Source organism: Anser brachyrhynchus, assembly GCF_964034855.1.
Source record: "Anser brachyrhynchus genome assembly, chromosome: 4".
Taxonomy (NCBI): Eukaryota; Metazoa; Chordata; class Aves; order Anseriformes; family Anatidae; genus Anser; species Anser brachyrhynchus.
In genome coordinates this window covers 67,090,178-67,103,988 of record NC_137698.1, presented here as the reverse complement: position 1 = coordinate 67,103,988, position 13,811 = coordinate 67,090,178, and the positions used below count along the sequence as shown (strand labels likewise).

The 13,811-nt window shown below is 40.7% G+C and overlaps 1 protein-coding gene across 4 annotated transcripts in view; it reads right to left on the bottom strand.

The window, feature by feature from the left end:
* The window catches only part of TBC1D14 (TBC1 domain family member 14), a 66,860-nt gene that overhangs the window by 21,647 nt on the left and 31,402 nt on the right, over window positions 1-13,811 (bottom strand). For 3 of the 4 annotated variants that reach the window (XM_080592029.1, XM_080592027.1, XM_080592028.1), the window contains exons 4-8: window positions 7,365-7,483; window positions 5,288-5,370; window positions 3,472-3,589; window positions 1,781-1,887; window positions 797-877 (exon numbers count right to left, since the gene is read on the bottom strand). In XM_080592029.1, coding sequence (XP_080448155.1) covers window positions 797-877; window positions 1,781-1,887; window positions 3,472-3,589; window positions 5,288-5,370; window positions 7,365-7,483 — 508 coding nt within the window. Of the gene's footprint in view, window positions 1-796; window positions 878-1,780; window positions 1,888-3,471; window positions 3,590-5,287; window positions 5,371-7,364; window positions 7,484-11,241; window positions 11,379-13,811 lie in introns of those variants that run through there. The other variant, XM_080592030.1, reaches the window with a different exon arrangement.

Below are 13,811 nucleotides of genomic sequence, written 5' to 3'. Positions count from 1 at the left end.
CTGGTTAAATATGTTAAGGACCTACCTACTGCTACACAATGAGGAATCAAAAAAACCAAGAGTTGTTACTTGCAAATAGTATTAGCATATAACGATCACAGGAGGATATACATCCCAGAAAATAAAGTGCAAGATAAAGCTGGAAATGTACTAGATGTTGTTGTACTTAAGATGCAGGAAACCGAATCTCAAGAGAACAAAGCAGGGGGTTTCCAATTAAAAACATTTTTTTCTGTTGATAAATACCAGTTCTCCTTTTTCTGCTCAGAGTGTAATTACTCACCAAAGGCAAATTTCAAGCATCTACATACACAGTTTAACACTCACTCAAAAAATACAACTCTTTTAATCAATTAGTAAATCTCAAACCACTTCATGTGCAAAAATAAATTGCTGCTCTCTGAAACATGCCCAAGAGACAGACTCCAAGCTGCACTAAGGGACCAAACTGTAACTTTCCACTGCGATTTGAGTTTCAATTCCAAAACTGCAGATGCAGCAGAATATTTTAGTGTTGCAATACAATTTATAAGCCCCCAAACCTTCCTAGTTTTCCTACAAATTAGTATCAGTAATACCAGAACCCTACCTAGAGATAGTTTTTAAAGAAAAATGAACAACTGTGGTGTACTAAGAAGAACACAGCTACTTTTTGCTTCCACAATAAGCTTTCTTTTTTACCAGACTCATCTTTATAGATGATTTTTTTTGTTTGTTTAAAATCTGTTATTTAAGGAACAATTTTACCAAATCTTGTATTTTGTAACACAGCATAAATTATTCACGAAAAAAATACCTTCACATTCTACTTCAGCCCCTCCTGTGCTAAGTGATCGCCATTTCTCTTTGGCACGAGCCAGGCAAATATCATACAGTTCTGGAAAAAGAAAAACAGAAAACCAAAGCTATTATTTGCATACACGCATGCCCACTGTCAGGTTCTAACCACGTACCATATGAGCAATGTTGCTCCAGTCATTACCACCAGCAGTACCTCTAACATACTAATTGAATTTTTAAGTAGATTATGGTTCTGAAAGACTTGTTCTACTGACCTATAATTTAAAATCCAGAGAAAAGTAAAGGCAATCTAGGCACAAATTACGTTCTGTGTTCAAGCACTTACAAAGCTCTGACATTCAAAGATACAGTCAGAATGGATAACTAGGATAAGCCTAGCAAATTCAGTGCAAGAACTAAAGCTACGGTAACTAAAACAAACACAGAAAAGCAGCACAATACAGCAAGAGTACAGGCAGTCCACAGCATTTCCATATTATAATTAATTGGAAGCAAATGGAATTAATTGCTCTTTCAGACCTGTTTTTCTGTAGTCCAAAGCAGCACACTATTTGTTTTCACAAACATACACATAAACAAAAGCACAGATTTTCCCAGAGGTTTTTTTAATCTCAACACAAGCCTAATGTCTTGATCTAATTCAAAAGAATGCATAGTCATAGCCATTACAAAATGAACAGCAATTCTAAATTAGGAAAAAAAAATCTTGAGTCATTAATTCCAACCATCTCCACCTAACATCAAAGCAAGACACAGAGATGGTAATAATCATAAGCAATTCACAGCAGCAGTCCTATGACAGCTACAAGATTAAAAGATACGGTATTTTTGAACAAACCATGTTAAAGCACCACCAATAAAACCTAATTAAATAATACCTCGTACTCAGAAATCACGTTCTGATACATCATAGTAAATACAAGACTATCCCCTTATTACTTCTCTTGACAGCACAACGTGGGCAAAACAACAGTCTCACCATGGGTGATGTTTAACTCGTTGCCAATTGCCAAGCTCCAGACTTTGCCTCTCACGCTCGGTGGAATGCCCTGCCACCACAACTCTCGAACTTTACGGGAACAACACCTGTTTAAAACAAAATGTATTCTTCTAAGAAATATTTCATTGTCAGATGAATCATCAATGTCTCCTCCTAGCATGGCTGAAGGGATACAGACCAAAATGAATATCAACGGCCCAAAAAGTCAAACAAGGTCTTTGTATATCGATTCTTTAGTACTATTTTGCTTTGAACTGTAAAGGAAAGCTTCATTCCTTCCGAAGTCAATGACTTATTTTGACAGGAGCACTACAGTCACAGTAACTGCAATCTGCCACCAACACGATCAAGCCAGAATAGTAAGGGACAGAAATGAGCGAAAAAGAGATCCATACCCCTGCCACTGCATACCCTTAAGTCTGGAGAAACTTAATCCTCCATGTAAAAGTAAATACAGAAACAAGGTACAGAGGTCTATCCTCTTCCCTCAGTCATCACCCCCTCGTGCAAATGAGACGTGCAGTTTTCCACTCTGCTTTGCAGCTCTAACCTGCCAGCAAAACATATCAAGATGCCACAGTAGGAGGGAGCACGAGAGGCACTTTAACAGAACACAGGCTTTGACATAGCTAGGGCTGACATTTTCCGATCTGAGAAGCTCAAAGGAGGAAAAGGGTATCACTGAAGCGCCAATTAAAGTTGCTGGGAGTGACAAAGAACACAGTAACCCATTTACCTAAAAGCAGACTCTGAATTAAATGTAAAGTATGGAATGCACTGGGTAACTTCTGGATTTGTAAACTGGTAACAGGAAAAGGTGTACTTAGTTTTACAATAAAAACAACAAGCGTCTTCAAATAGCAAATAGGCATTTAATCTACAGTTTCCTTATAGGTAATCTACTGCTTCAGTTCAACTGAATTTTCCAACGAATTCCATCAATACTTTTAACACATTCTCAGGACAACTGAATCCCACGATTAAGCAAACTGCAGTTATAAAAGATGTGGAGTTTTCAGTTGCTGGGTCGGTTTTTCTCACATGGGATGGGGGGAGTTGTTGTTGCTTTTGTCTTTTTTTTTTTTTTTTTTGAGATAACTAGCAAAATAGCAAAATCCATGAAAAACCTGGAGAGTGAAGGAAGATAGCTCTCCAGTTGCATGTGCTGTGTCTTAGTAGAAAATCTTTTAGTAATTAACTTTTTTTAATAACTTTTTCCCTACTCTTCTTTTCCATCACTTGATTATCTCTGTAGGTATGCCACTAATTAGACGCTTAATAATACCGTACACATACTTCAATCCACATCTGATACTGAAACATCAGGCTCAAGTAGTCAAGGAAAGCTCGTTTCTGATAAACGCATGGTGTTCAAGCATTACACTTTCTGTTCTTACATTTTCTACCACAGACCACTTCTCAGTGTGTCGGTTTCTGAATACTCTCAACCTCCATTAAAGACGAGTAATGGCAATTAGAACTGCATCGCTTTTAGCCACCGTATCAAAATAAGGAAGCTCATGTTGCTCATTTTCTTTGTAGCTGTCCAAAGGTGACTTTCAAACAAAAGCTTCCAACTCTATTTAAAATTACACTTGTTAACTTTGTAACTTCTTTTCAGGACAGACTTGACAGCTTTAATTAAAACTCAGTATAACATACTGTCTTACATAGTTTCCCAGTTGGGCAAGATTTCATTGTTCCAAGTTAAAACAGCATTGCCTATGCTGTCCTCCAGCTTACAGCGTTCCTCCAGTTGTTTCTTTCTCTTCTGGGCTTCTTTAAGCTCTGCAGGAAAACAATTTCCTTTTCAATTTAATAAAGCCAGGAAACAAATACTTCAGAGTTAGCTACACAGGACTACATTGCCATGTACAATCACCTTATATACACACAAATTTACAGCAGACTGTTCTAATTCTAAAACTTTAGTGTATGGTTAATCTCAGTGTCCTACATCACTAATCTACATACTGGAATCCTTCAGAATAAAACCCTACATTTGTCATATTGAGTTTAAACATGTTTTACATTTTTCTATTACCATTCAGTATTTCTTCCTGAATCATCAGTTACTGTTTTTTTCCCACAAGCAAATTCGTTAGGCAAGCAATTTAACGAATGCAGGCAGACACTCTTTATAGCATCACAGTGGAAATACAGAATGTGCGTGCATGTGCACACACGATCAACAATATGGGAAAGTACTGACGCGGCAAGGAGAACTAATGGAAGAACACCATGTACCATGAACTTTGGAAAAAACACATACAACCTGATGGGTCCACTTAAAACCCAACAGAAGCCGAGCCTGGACTATACTGTCTCCTAATATTTTCAGCTTTGATAGCAGCTCTTTGTAAGTCTGTCTAAATGGGGGCTTGCATTTGTCTCTGTATGAAAACAGTGCTTACGCACTTTGATTTTCTGACCTCTACACAACACATTACTCTGCCAAGTTGTTAATCTGTGGAGTGGCTGTAGGGAAAATGTTTTATTAGGTATTTATATGGGCAGAATGACGTACTCCCATCCAGACAGCACACAGACTTGGCCCAATGCCTAACCTGAGCATTACTTTTTCCAAACCATCTATCATATATGCAACAAAAGAACAGATAATCTTCTTTGGGCTACTAACCATTAAATGGATATACTGACATGGGAGTCGCATAACAGAGGAGGATGCATTTCCCTGGTAGGCGTATCATGTTCAAATGGCCTATTTTTATTAAAACGTCAACTGCAGAAAGCAAGGAAGTTTTAAGTTCCTATCATCTTCCCACTGTTTCATATGGCTCAGGGGTTTGTTCGGCTGCAAAAAAAAATATTTCCAGAAGCTCTCCCTGGGCACACAACTTTCATGAGTTCAAATTTCCCATTACTGCAATGCTTGGTTTTATTAGAAAAGCCAGATGGTCAAAAATACCTGCAGGAAACCACTACTGTCAGCTCCACCTGATGTGCACAGTACAGTGTTACTTAGACACTTCTGTAAACAATGACAGATAAGAAGAACCTTAGGAAAGCTGTAAATTTGAAGTGGGAGATGGATTATCAAATAAAATAATGACATTCCTATCTGCAAAATGTATGTAATTACGTACTACAGCCTCAACAAATTGTTCCTGACACAAAACTATCAAAAAGTTTTAGTTCTCTAAAAAAACTATTCTTAATTTGACTGACATTCTAATTCAATATATTAGTAGTTTTTTAAACCTACAGACGGATGCTACTCAATTATTTCAGAGTTAGAAACTCTTAAATTTCTTTCCTGGTAGATTCTTGGAATGTTTTTCAGATGAAGGTGGGGCTTTTTAATGAAACTACTTTTGTCCTTCCCTCTTCCCTGGATTGATTCTCTTTTGCAGGGAGGTGCAAATCTCTCACATTACAGAAAAACTGAATGACACAAGTGTATTTCAGGTTTAGAAATACCCCTCAACTTTACTGCTCTCTTCTGAAGACAAGAAATTCCATCACCTCTTTTTTTTGCTTGAACCACCATTTCTTCGTACTGCTGTCTGTGTTTCTGAGCTTCTTCTGCTGGTTTTGCTGGGAGGTTCCTTAAATTAAAAAAAAACACAGTATTTAAAGTTGGCATGCCTGTCTAAAGACAATTCTAGACACTTCTAAAAGAAAGGCACAATGCCACCTCATGTCAAAATATTTGATCAAAAAGTAGTCCAACAGATTCTTGGAAAGATGTTTTTTGCCAGAGTCAGCAGAAGAAAAGGAAAGAACACTGACCAGCTATAACTGACTCCTTTTATACACAAAATATGCTGAGCAATTTCCTTTTGTTTGGTAATTTCAGCATTTCTATTATTAAACCAACTGAACCCACAGACTAATCTTCATAAATAAAGGGAAAACAGTCATATCAAGCTAGTGGTTTTATTTTTAAACTGATCTCTACAGATAAAAGTAGGAAATTTTATTCACTCACTGTGTACCTCACTTAAGAACTACATCCATAATTTTCTTTACTCATGCAGTAATGACTCACCACACCAGCTTCCTTTTCCTCTCTGATCTCAGAGACCCCATTTCCTATTTCGGAAGGTTTAGCTCCTTGCCCTCATTTATACAGCAATAAGTGGAGCTGGAGTCATTCTGTATATTCTCCATTTCTTAATGACATCATCACATATGCGAGATGATGTATCTGTTAAGATTCTGTTAAGATTCAACTTTTTCCAGTTAAAGCTAGAGAGACCATATAATATTAACTGATTTTTCCCTGGAAGTTTTCCCTGAACCCTACAGGTGAGTAGGAAACCAAAAGCAGCCACTTTGCAAAATATCTCACTGCATTTCTTTTGGAAATCTTACATTTTTTTGTTGCAGAAGATCAACAAGAAATTACTTAAATCCTAACAGTTAAAAAAGAAAAATGTAAACTAAGTAAACAATTTAAAGAGATTTTTTTTTAGACAGATTCATTAGAGGACAGCACTGTTGCTGAGAACAGTTTCCCCCACTAGACAAAAGAACAATGATTCAACTGTCTAGAATCTTTCAAAACTTTTTTTTTGCTAGAAGTTCCTCAGCCTAACAACATTAGGAAAAAAAAAAAGCAGAATCTGAATGCTGTCCTGTCTGTCACGTAGCATTAATTGAATCTAGCTGAACACTGTATGTCTCAAAGCATCTCACACAAAGAATGATTTTAACAGACAGGTTTTAAATAAAACAAGTAAGCTAGTACATATTGTTTCCACTTATACAAAGAAAACCTGCTATAACAAATAATCACTCTTAGGTTGTTCTAGATGTTCCAAGAAGTCTTGGCATGCAGCTTACCAGCTAACAAAAGTGTCTTAAATGACCCTACAACTAAACTAGTTTGATATGAGCATTCTTCATACGCATTTGTTGATGAAAGCATAGACCTGTGCTATGCCAGTTCTTTGTACCAACGCACAGCAATATTAAAAATGCAGACACCATGTCTGTAAAAATGTGTATTATTCATGAATTGTCTAAATATGACTGAACTTGTGAAATTTGGGAGTAAATCATGGTAAATAAATCTTCTGGGGACTGGTCTGCAAAGGCAAGAATCTCTTTGCAGTAACAGAGGCAAGCAACTTCTCAAGTACTTGACAACCCTTATAACATGATGCTGATCCCACTGCAGAACAATCATTATATTCTTTCATTATTTATGCGGGTTTGGTCTTTCTCTGTGCAAACAGGACACCATATCCTTGCTTCTAAATTTCTTTAGCATATACCAGCTTCATTTTTATCTTTATGTTCTCTCAGGGAAAATAAAAATCCCTTACTCATGTTCAGAAGCTAGAATTACTCAAAACTAAAGCTCTGCTCTCCTAATTACCATCTTCCACTAAATGCCATATCTTTTACTATAACACTACTTTTGTTTGAATAATTTTCCTCATAATTACTCCACTTGCATACTCACTAGCCTGAAAAAAATATATTCTTTAAAATTAAAATCACCTGTTTAAATTAGAGTGAACGAATACTGTAAGAAAAGCTTTGCTAGCCTCATTTTAAAGGGACCCTCACTGAGGTACTTCTCAAAACTTACGCTGGTCTGTCCTCTAAAATAAGTGCTGTAGTGGAGAGTGGTTCAAAATCAAGATTCTTCCTCACATTCTGCTTAGGAGAGAGTGGTCTGTGAGCTCGACCAGTTTTTTCTTCATATTCCTACAGAAGCAAAAGAGAAGACAAGTTACAAGAGTGGAGAACACCAAGATGATGCGCAGGAGAATTTAAACAGGGTCTATAAAAGTCATCAAGATATTGCTTTCAGATTTCTGCCCAACTGCAGTCCCGTTTAAGCTCTTCAGCTAGCATCAACTCAGAACTGAAAACAATGGTAAAATTTAAGTTCAGGAATGAGTTTCCATGTTTTCTTTCATTACTTCTGTTCGTACAAGCATCTTACGTTTCTCTGGATGGAAGCCTGCACTAATAAAATGCTGCTAAGTATGAGCTTTTGAAATAGCACGAACCATCTGAGGTATAAAATAAGACCTATCTAAAACATTTTTATTTACATGGTTTTGAAATTGAAGCCAAAAACTTCCAGAGTTTTAAAGTCTCACTGTAAGATTTCTCCTACCCATGCTATTTTCAGATGCAAAAGTTCAGTGACAGCAAAAAAGGGTTAAAATTATGGTTAAAAAGAGCCCTCTCCCCTTCTTATAATGCCCTGAAGTATGACAACCCTAAATCGTAACAGAGCATAACACTAACTTGTGTTTATAATACAGACACTGGCACACCAGAGCAAGTCTAGCAAAGAGGCACCCTGATGCCAGGTCTGGAGCAAAGGACACCTGAATTGAAGCTGAAGGAACTGGCCTGGTGCAGCCTTCAGAGAAGGCTTCTTCACAGGGATTTCCAGGCAGAAACAGCAGGGTGGTAAAGAGGCTACAAGGTCTCTGAGCTGTTTGTATTTACAACATGAAGACAACAGACAGAAACTGCTACAAGTTCCCAGAAGTGAGGTAGAACCTCCAACCTAGAAGGCATTCAAAACTCAGGTGGATGAGGGCCCCGGGGTCCCCATCTAAGCAGACTCTGGTCTGAGAGGCCCCTCAGACCCCCCAGAGGTCCCTCCGCCCTGAATTAACGTCACTGTGATCTACGTTTGAGGACTAGAGTAACACATACTACACAATTTTTTCCTGCAAACACTGTTTTGGAAGAAAACACACAAAAACCATGACCTATTGGGGTGAAACAACCTTTACACAGCTCCCTTCTACCCCAAAGTGTGAAATACTACAGCAAACACTAAGTACAGGAACAAACATGGTCAAAGAGTCCTACAGAAAAACAAAATGCATATTATAGATACGTTAAACTTTATCATTAGTTCTACCACTTCCAAAAAGCACCTGCTTTGCTGTATAGCTTGTTTATACCATATTCATTACATAAAAAACCACATGCACAATACTCTGAAAACTCAGCATTGCGACTGAGCGCTAAGCACAGTGTCCCAAACACGGTCTCTTCCTCCCCTTTTTCCTGTTAGCACAAACAGTTCCTCAAACAGTACTGATTCTTTGTACTGATTTCTTTGTCAACCTAACCCGCCAATTATATAAAAAATAAAAATTAAAAAAATTCCTTGAGCAGAAGATCCAACCCACTAACAAAACCGTAACAGCCTGGATCACTCGAACCAAAACAGGATGCCTACCACTAACATAAAGGTCTTCTCCTCCTTAAAGGACACACAAAAAACACACACAAATGCAGAGCCACTCAAGTTATTCCATGTTAATGCTGTCCCATTCGATTCTAGTTCAAGCTAGTTCCGGGGGATTCAAAGGAGCAGTTGTGTGAAGCTCCTGGGACACAGGAACTCTCTTTTCCCTTGTTTGCTAACAGGGTACTGTCCCGGCAATCAATCCTGTGATGCCTGCATTGCTGTGACGGGAAACATTGTCATGAATTTGGAATGCCTGCCTCATTAATACCAGTTAATGCATGACATCAGCTTGAAAACAAGGAAAAGAACCAAGAAAAATGTATTTAAACTACCGAATAGTGCTTAGCTTTGGCCATCAAAGGGAGAGAGTTCGTACTGATGAAGCTATTAAAAAAAAATCTATTGAGAAAATAAGCAAAGAGATATAGTAGAAAAGGTACTGCGACAGACAGCATGTTCAGAACGCTAAGACGCGGCTCCTACATTAAGAGCTCCTTGAAGGCAGCTGATGGTGACCAGCTCATGAGTGTGCCCTCATTACGTGCCTCTGCTGCCCCACGAACCACAGAGCACATCCACTGCACTTATAGAAACGAAGTAAATGCCTATTTTTTCTCCTAGTTTCTATTAGGATGTAGCTATTTTTCACAAATTAACCTAGTCAAATATTAACCTACATTACTGCTTCCCCAGATGAGGTGAACCTTGTTCCCAAATCTAATGGTTTTACTCCTTTGAGATACTACCAGTGACAGAAAAACCAGCTGACATCCACAAGAAACTGCAACTACGCAGAAATCATCACATATAGATCACCTTAGAGCATTGCTGAGCTTGACATTAAAGCACAAGCACCCAACGCTTATTACAGAAGTTCCACAAAAGCTGCTTGATTTTTGCTTACAAAAATTATGTTTGGGGTCTTCCTTCCCTGAAAGCCAACTACAGAGCAAAACTGCTTTTGGAAGGTGCAAAAAAACTGTACACCCTGGGCTGCAACAGGGATTTTATCTCATTCAGTAGAATTTATTTGGAAATCTCATTCGCCTAAGCACAAACTTTTCCAGCCCAGCACTATGAATATCATCCCTTCAGGAATTTCTTGACTAAAGAATGTTTTATTTTAGAATATTTCAGAGCATGGGCGGCCAGTTACAACAATGAGGTATTAGTGCAGTTATCCAAACCTCTTAAAGTCGCAGAAGCCAATCCCGCGTTTCAGCAAGTATTCACTGATGCGCTTTACTCAGCATCACCCTACAGCAAAGCAGCCAGACCGGCACACAAAATGGGAGTGGCACGTTTTATCAGATTAGCAGTATGAGTCCTTTGTAGTATTTTCAGTAGTAGCCAAACATAATAAAAATGTCCTTTGGTGACAGATTGGTGACAAGGCTGCGTATGAATTAGGAAGGGGAAAAAAAAAGAGTCATAGGGAACAAAAGCACTTCAAAATGATCTTTATTTCGGTAAGAAGAGAATGCAAATTTGAACGTAGCATTGTGTGATACAGCAATGAAAGGGACTGAAGCCTCCACAAACTCGCAAGTATCTGCTGATGGAGCAAGCAGAAGTATTTGCACGTATCGGCATACTGCAATAGGCACACAATAGCTCATTTTACGCTTTTTGTTTTTAAAGCAGACTCGAATCCCCTACAGTGACGAACAACACAGCATATATTTAAATCCTGGACTACAACCAGGGCTTGCTTACCTAAATCAACTTCAGGCTCCGTTCAGGAAGAAGCGCTCACCTCCGACGCGGAGCACATCCTTACCTCCGGGCTCACCGGGGCTTGCCTCCCGCTTTCTCCCAGGCCTGCTCCCCCCGCAGCCGGGCTCTGGGGGCTCTCCCAGCGGGCAGAAGCCCCGCTACGAGCAAAACCCCAGCGAAACCCCCGCGTCTCGCCAAGCCTCCTCGGCACCGACCGGCCCCGGCGCCGGGACGCCGGCCCCGCCATGTCGGTGCCCGCCGCGGGTCCCCGGGAGGCAGAAGCCGGGCAACCCCCGCCGGGCCGGGCCCCGCCGCGCTCGGCCTGCTCGGCCGCGGTCCCCCCGGCTCCGTGGCCGCCTTTGGGCTGCAGGGCACGGGGCGAGCGGGGCGCTGAGGCCGGAGGGGCGCAGCCCGGCGCCGGGGCTCGCCGCCTCCACCAGCGCGGGGTGTGTGGGGGTGGCAGCCGGTTCCCCGGCGCTGGCAGCCGCGTATTTACCGATCGCAGCCCCCCGGCCCCGCTCACCATGAAAGCCGCCCTCCTTCACCGGCAGCGCCGCCGCAGCCCCATGCCCGGGGCGCTCCGCGGGCCTGGCTCCCCGCCGCGGCGCCGCCCGGGCCCGCACGGCCCCGTGGGCCGCCCCGCTCCGCCCCGAGCCCCAGCGCTTCGCTCCGCCTCGCCCGGCGAGGCCTGCACCGCGGGGACGCGGAGCTGACGGGCACCTCAGCTCGTAAAAGCCTCGTCCTCTAATTCGTGCAGGCAGCAGTAATAATACCCCAGTACTGCCCCAACAACGCCCCGTCTGAGGAACCTCGGCTTCGTTCCTGCCACCGGCATTTGTGTCGGTACCACAAGGGTGTCAGAGCACCAAGTACCACAAGGGCTGGGCAGCTCCTGGAAAGCACTGCGGCCCCAAGCGCTAATGCTTTTTGTCCCAAGCGAGCTGAAGCACTAAATTGTCACCCCTATCAGAAGGCATTTATGTAAAGTTAAAACTATTAAAAGAGAAACAACTTCAGATGATGAGAAGTACCGTAATGTACTACCAACACTATTCCTGTGGTAAATCCTTGTCTTCTCACATGCTGAAAATGGATCAATACCGCAGATCTTTTAGACCAAGGAAATAGCCATCTGTCAGTCCACAAGAAGAGGAGCTCCAACAGCTCTGCTTTCCAAAAAAAAAAAAAAATATATATATATATATATATAGAGAGAGAGAGAGAGAGAGAGAGGGAGGGAGAAAGTGAAGCCTGGTGAGATTGGAAGGCACTTCTGTATGGTGGGAAACAAAGCACGCTATAACTCTATCAGTTACCACAGATGACACTGATGTTCGGGAGCAGTCTCTATTTTTAGGCTGCCACCATTAAAAGAGTACCTGAGGCTACTCAAACAACTTATGCACAAGCTTTAATTACATGATGCATTTTCCACTGGAATTCCTGCCTCTTTCAGTTTACATGATAGGAAGCAGACCAGGATTGCACAAGCAAACAGAAAATTGTTTTTTTCCTGGCTTTTGAGTCTGATTGCTACCAAAATACCACTTCAGCATTCCCCATCTGTTGCTTCACAGCTTTCTACTGCACGCCCATCTGCAGTCTCTTGCCTTTTACTTACAGCGTGGTTTACCAGATCGATCCAAGCTCGTCCACACCCAGCAAGCACGTAACTGCCCTCCCCTGCCCTTTTGGCCTCTGACACCGTCTCTTTGTGCCACTATAGGTAGCTGTGCGATGGCACACTAAACTGAACTGGGGAAATTACATTGCTAAAACATAATCTTTTGTTGGATTAGTTTGCCTACTCTAGTAAATTCTGGGTCTGGGTTGCTGTGGGGCAAACGTAACTGCATACTGGCACACACAAATGTTGTCCAGGAAAAGGAGTGAGCAACAGGACCTCTTTCAGAAGATCAGCTGAAACCAGCATGTCATGAAAACTGTGACAATCTTGGGGCCGGAAACTAAGATTTGATTCCTGACATGATACTAAACCATAAAATGGTCATTTTAATGGAGGCTCTTATGTATGTAATACAACTCCAGGAATCAAAGGGATCTTAAGGACGCTAACACCTCAGGCAAAGATCAGATTGAGAACATCCTTCAAAATTTAAGAGAAGGAATACAGATTGTTGAGATGAAGGAATTATTTGAAAGTTTAATGTTAAAAGGATATGTATATACATGAGAGCTTTTTATATAACTCCAAAAGAGTACAGAACTGGTTTGAAATGCAATCAGTTTATTAGTTATGGGTCAGAAAAACCAAGATATCCAAGTTGCACACCCAAACTGCAGACTTTGCCAGTGATCTGACAAGTTGTACAATTGATTAATGGTTCAAGAGCCATCAGGTCTACTTGCTTTACCTATCTGTACACATTTTTAATCCTCTTAATTTATAGAAATAATACCGGAGCAGAAGATAGCAGTATGATGATGGAACTTGACTGAAATAGCATTATGTCCAGGAAGCTTGATTTTCTACCAGGACATCCTTCTCATCTTTAGTACCACAGTATTTTCTTCTTCTATACATAACAAATAAGGAATGCTTAAGCAAAGTAAGGGTAAGAAACTACAGCCAGTTCACACGAGGAGAAGCTCACACTACCTATTTTTAGGCATCATTTCAAGTGCTCTGAAATTACCCCCTTATCCCCTGAAAAGCTTCTCTCTGCTTACTACAGATGATAGGGAATTTGGGCTTGCAGCTTTAGTCCCACAAAATCACACTAAAGTTAAATGAATAAAGTAGTGCACACATCTTCCAACAGGTTAACAGTAGAGAGAACTAGAAGCTACATGCCCTACACTGCAGTCCCAAGCTCCATCCACTGGACCACTTCAACAATTTTTATGTGTATGTATTTTTATAGTATCATATTTTGAGCAACAGACGCATTGGGTTAAAGAACGTTTAAAACTTAAGCCTAGACAGGCCAATTTAGGTCTTCCAAGAAAGAATAACAGTTCACTGTTTTGGAGTCTGTAACATCTAATCATGCAACACGTTATATGTATCAGATGGTTTTCACCCTCAGGGTTCACATTTAATTTGTGCTAAATGTGAATAAGTACTTTTTT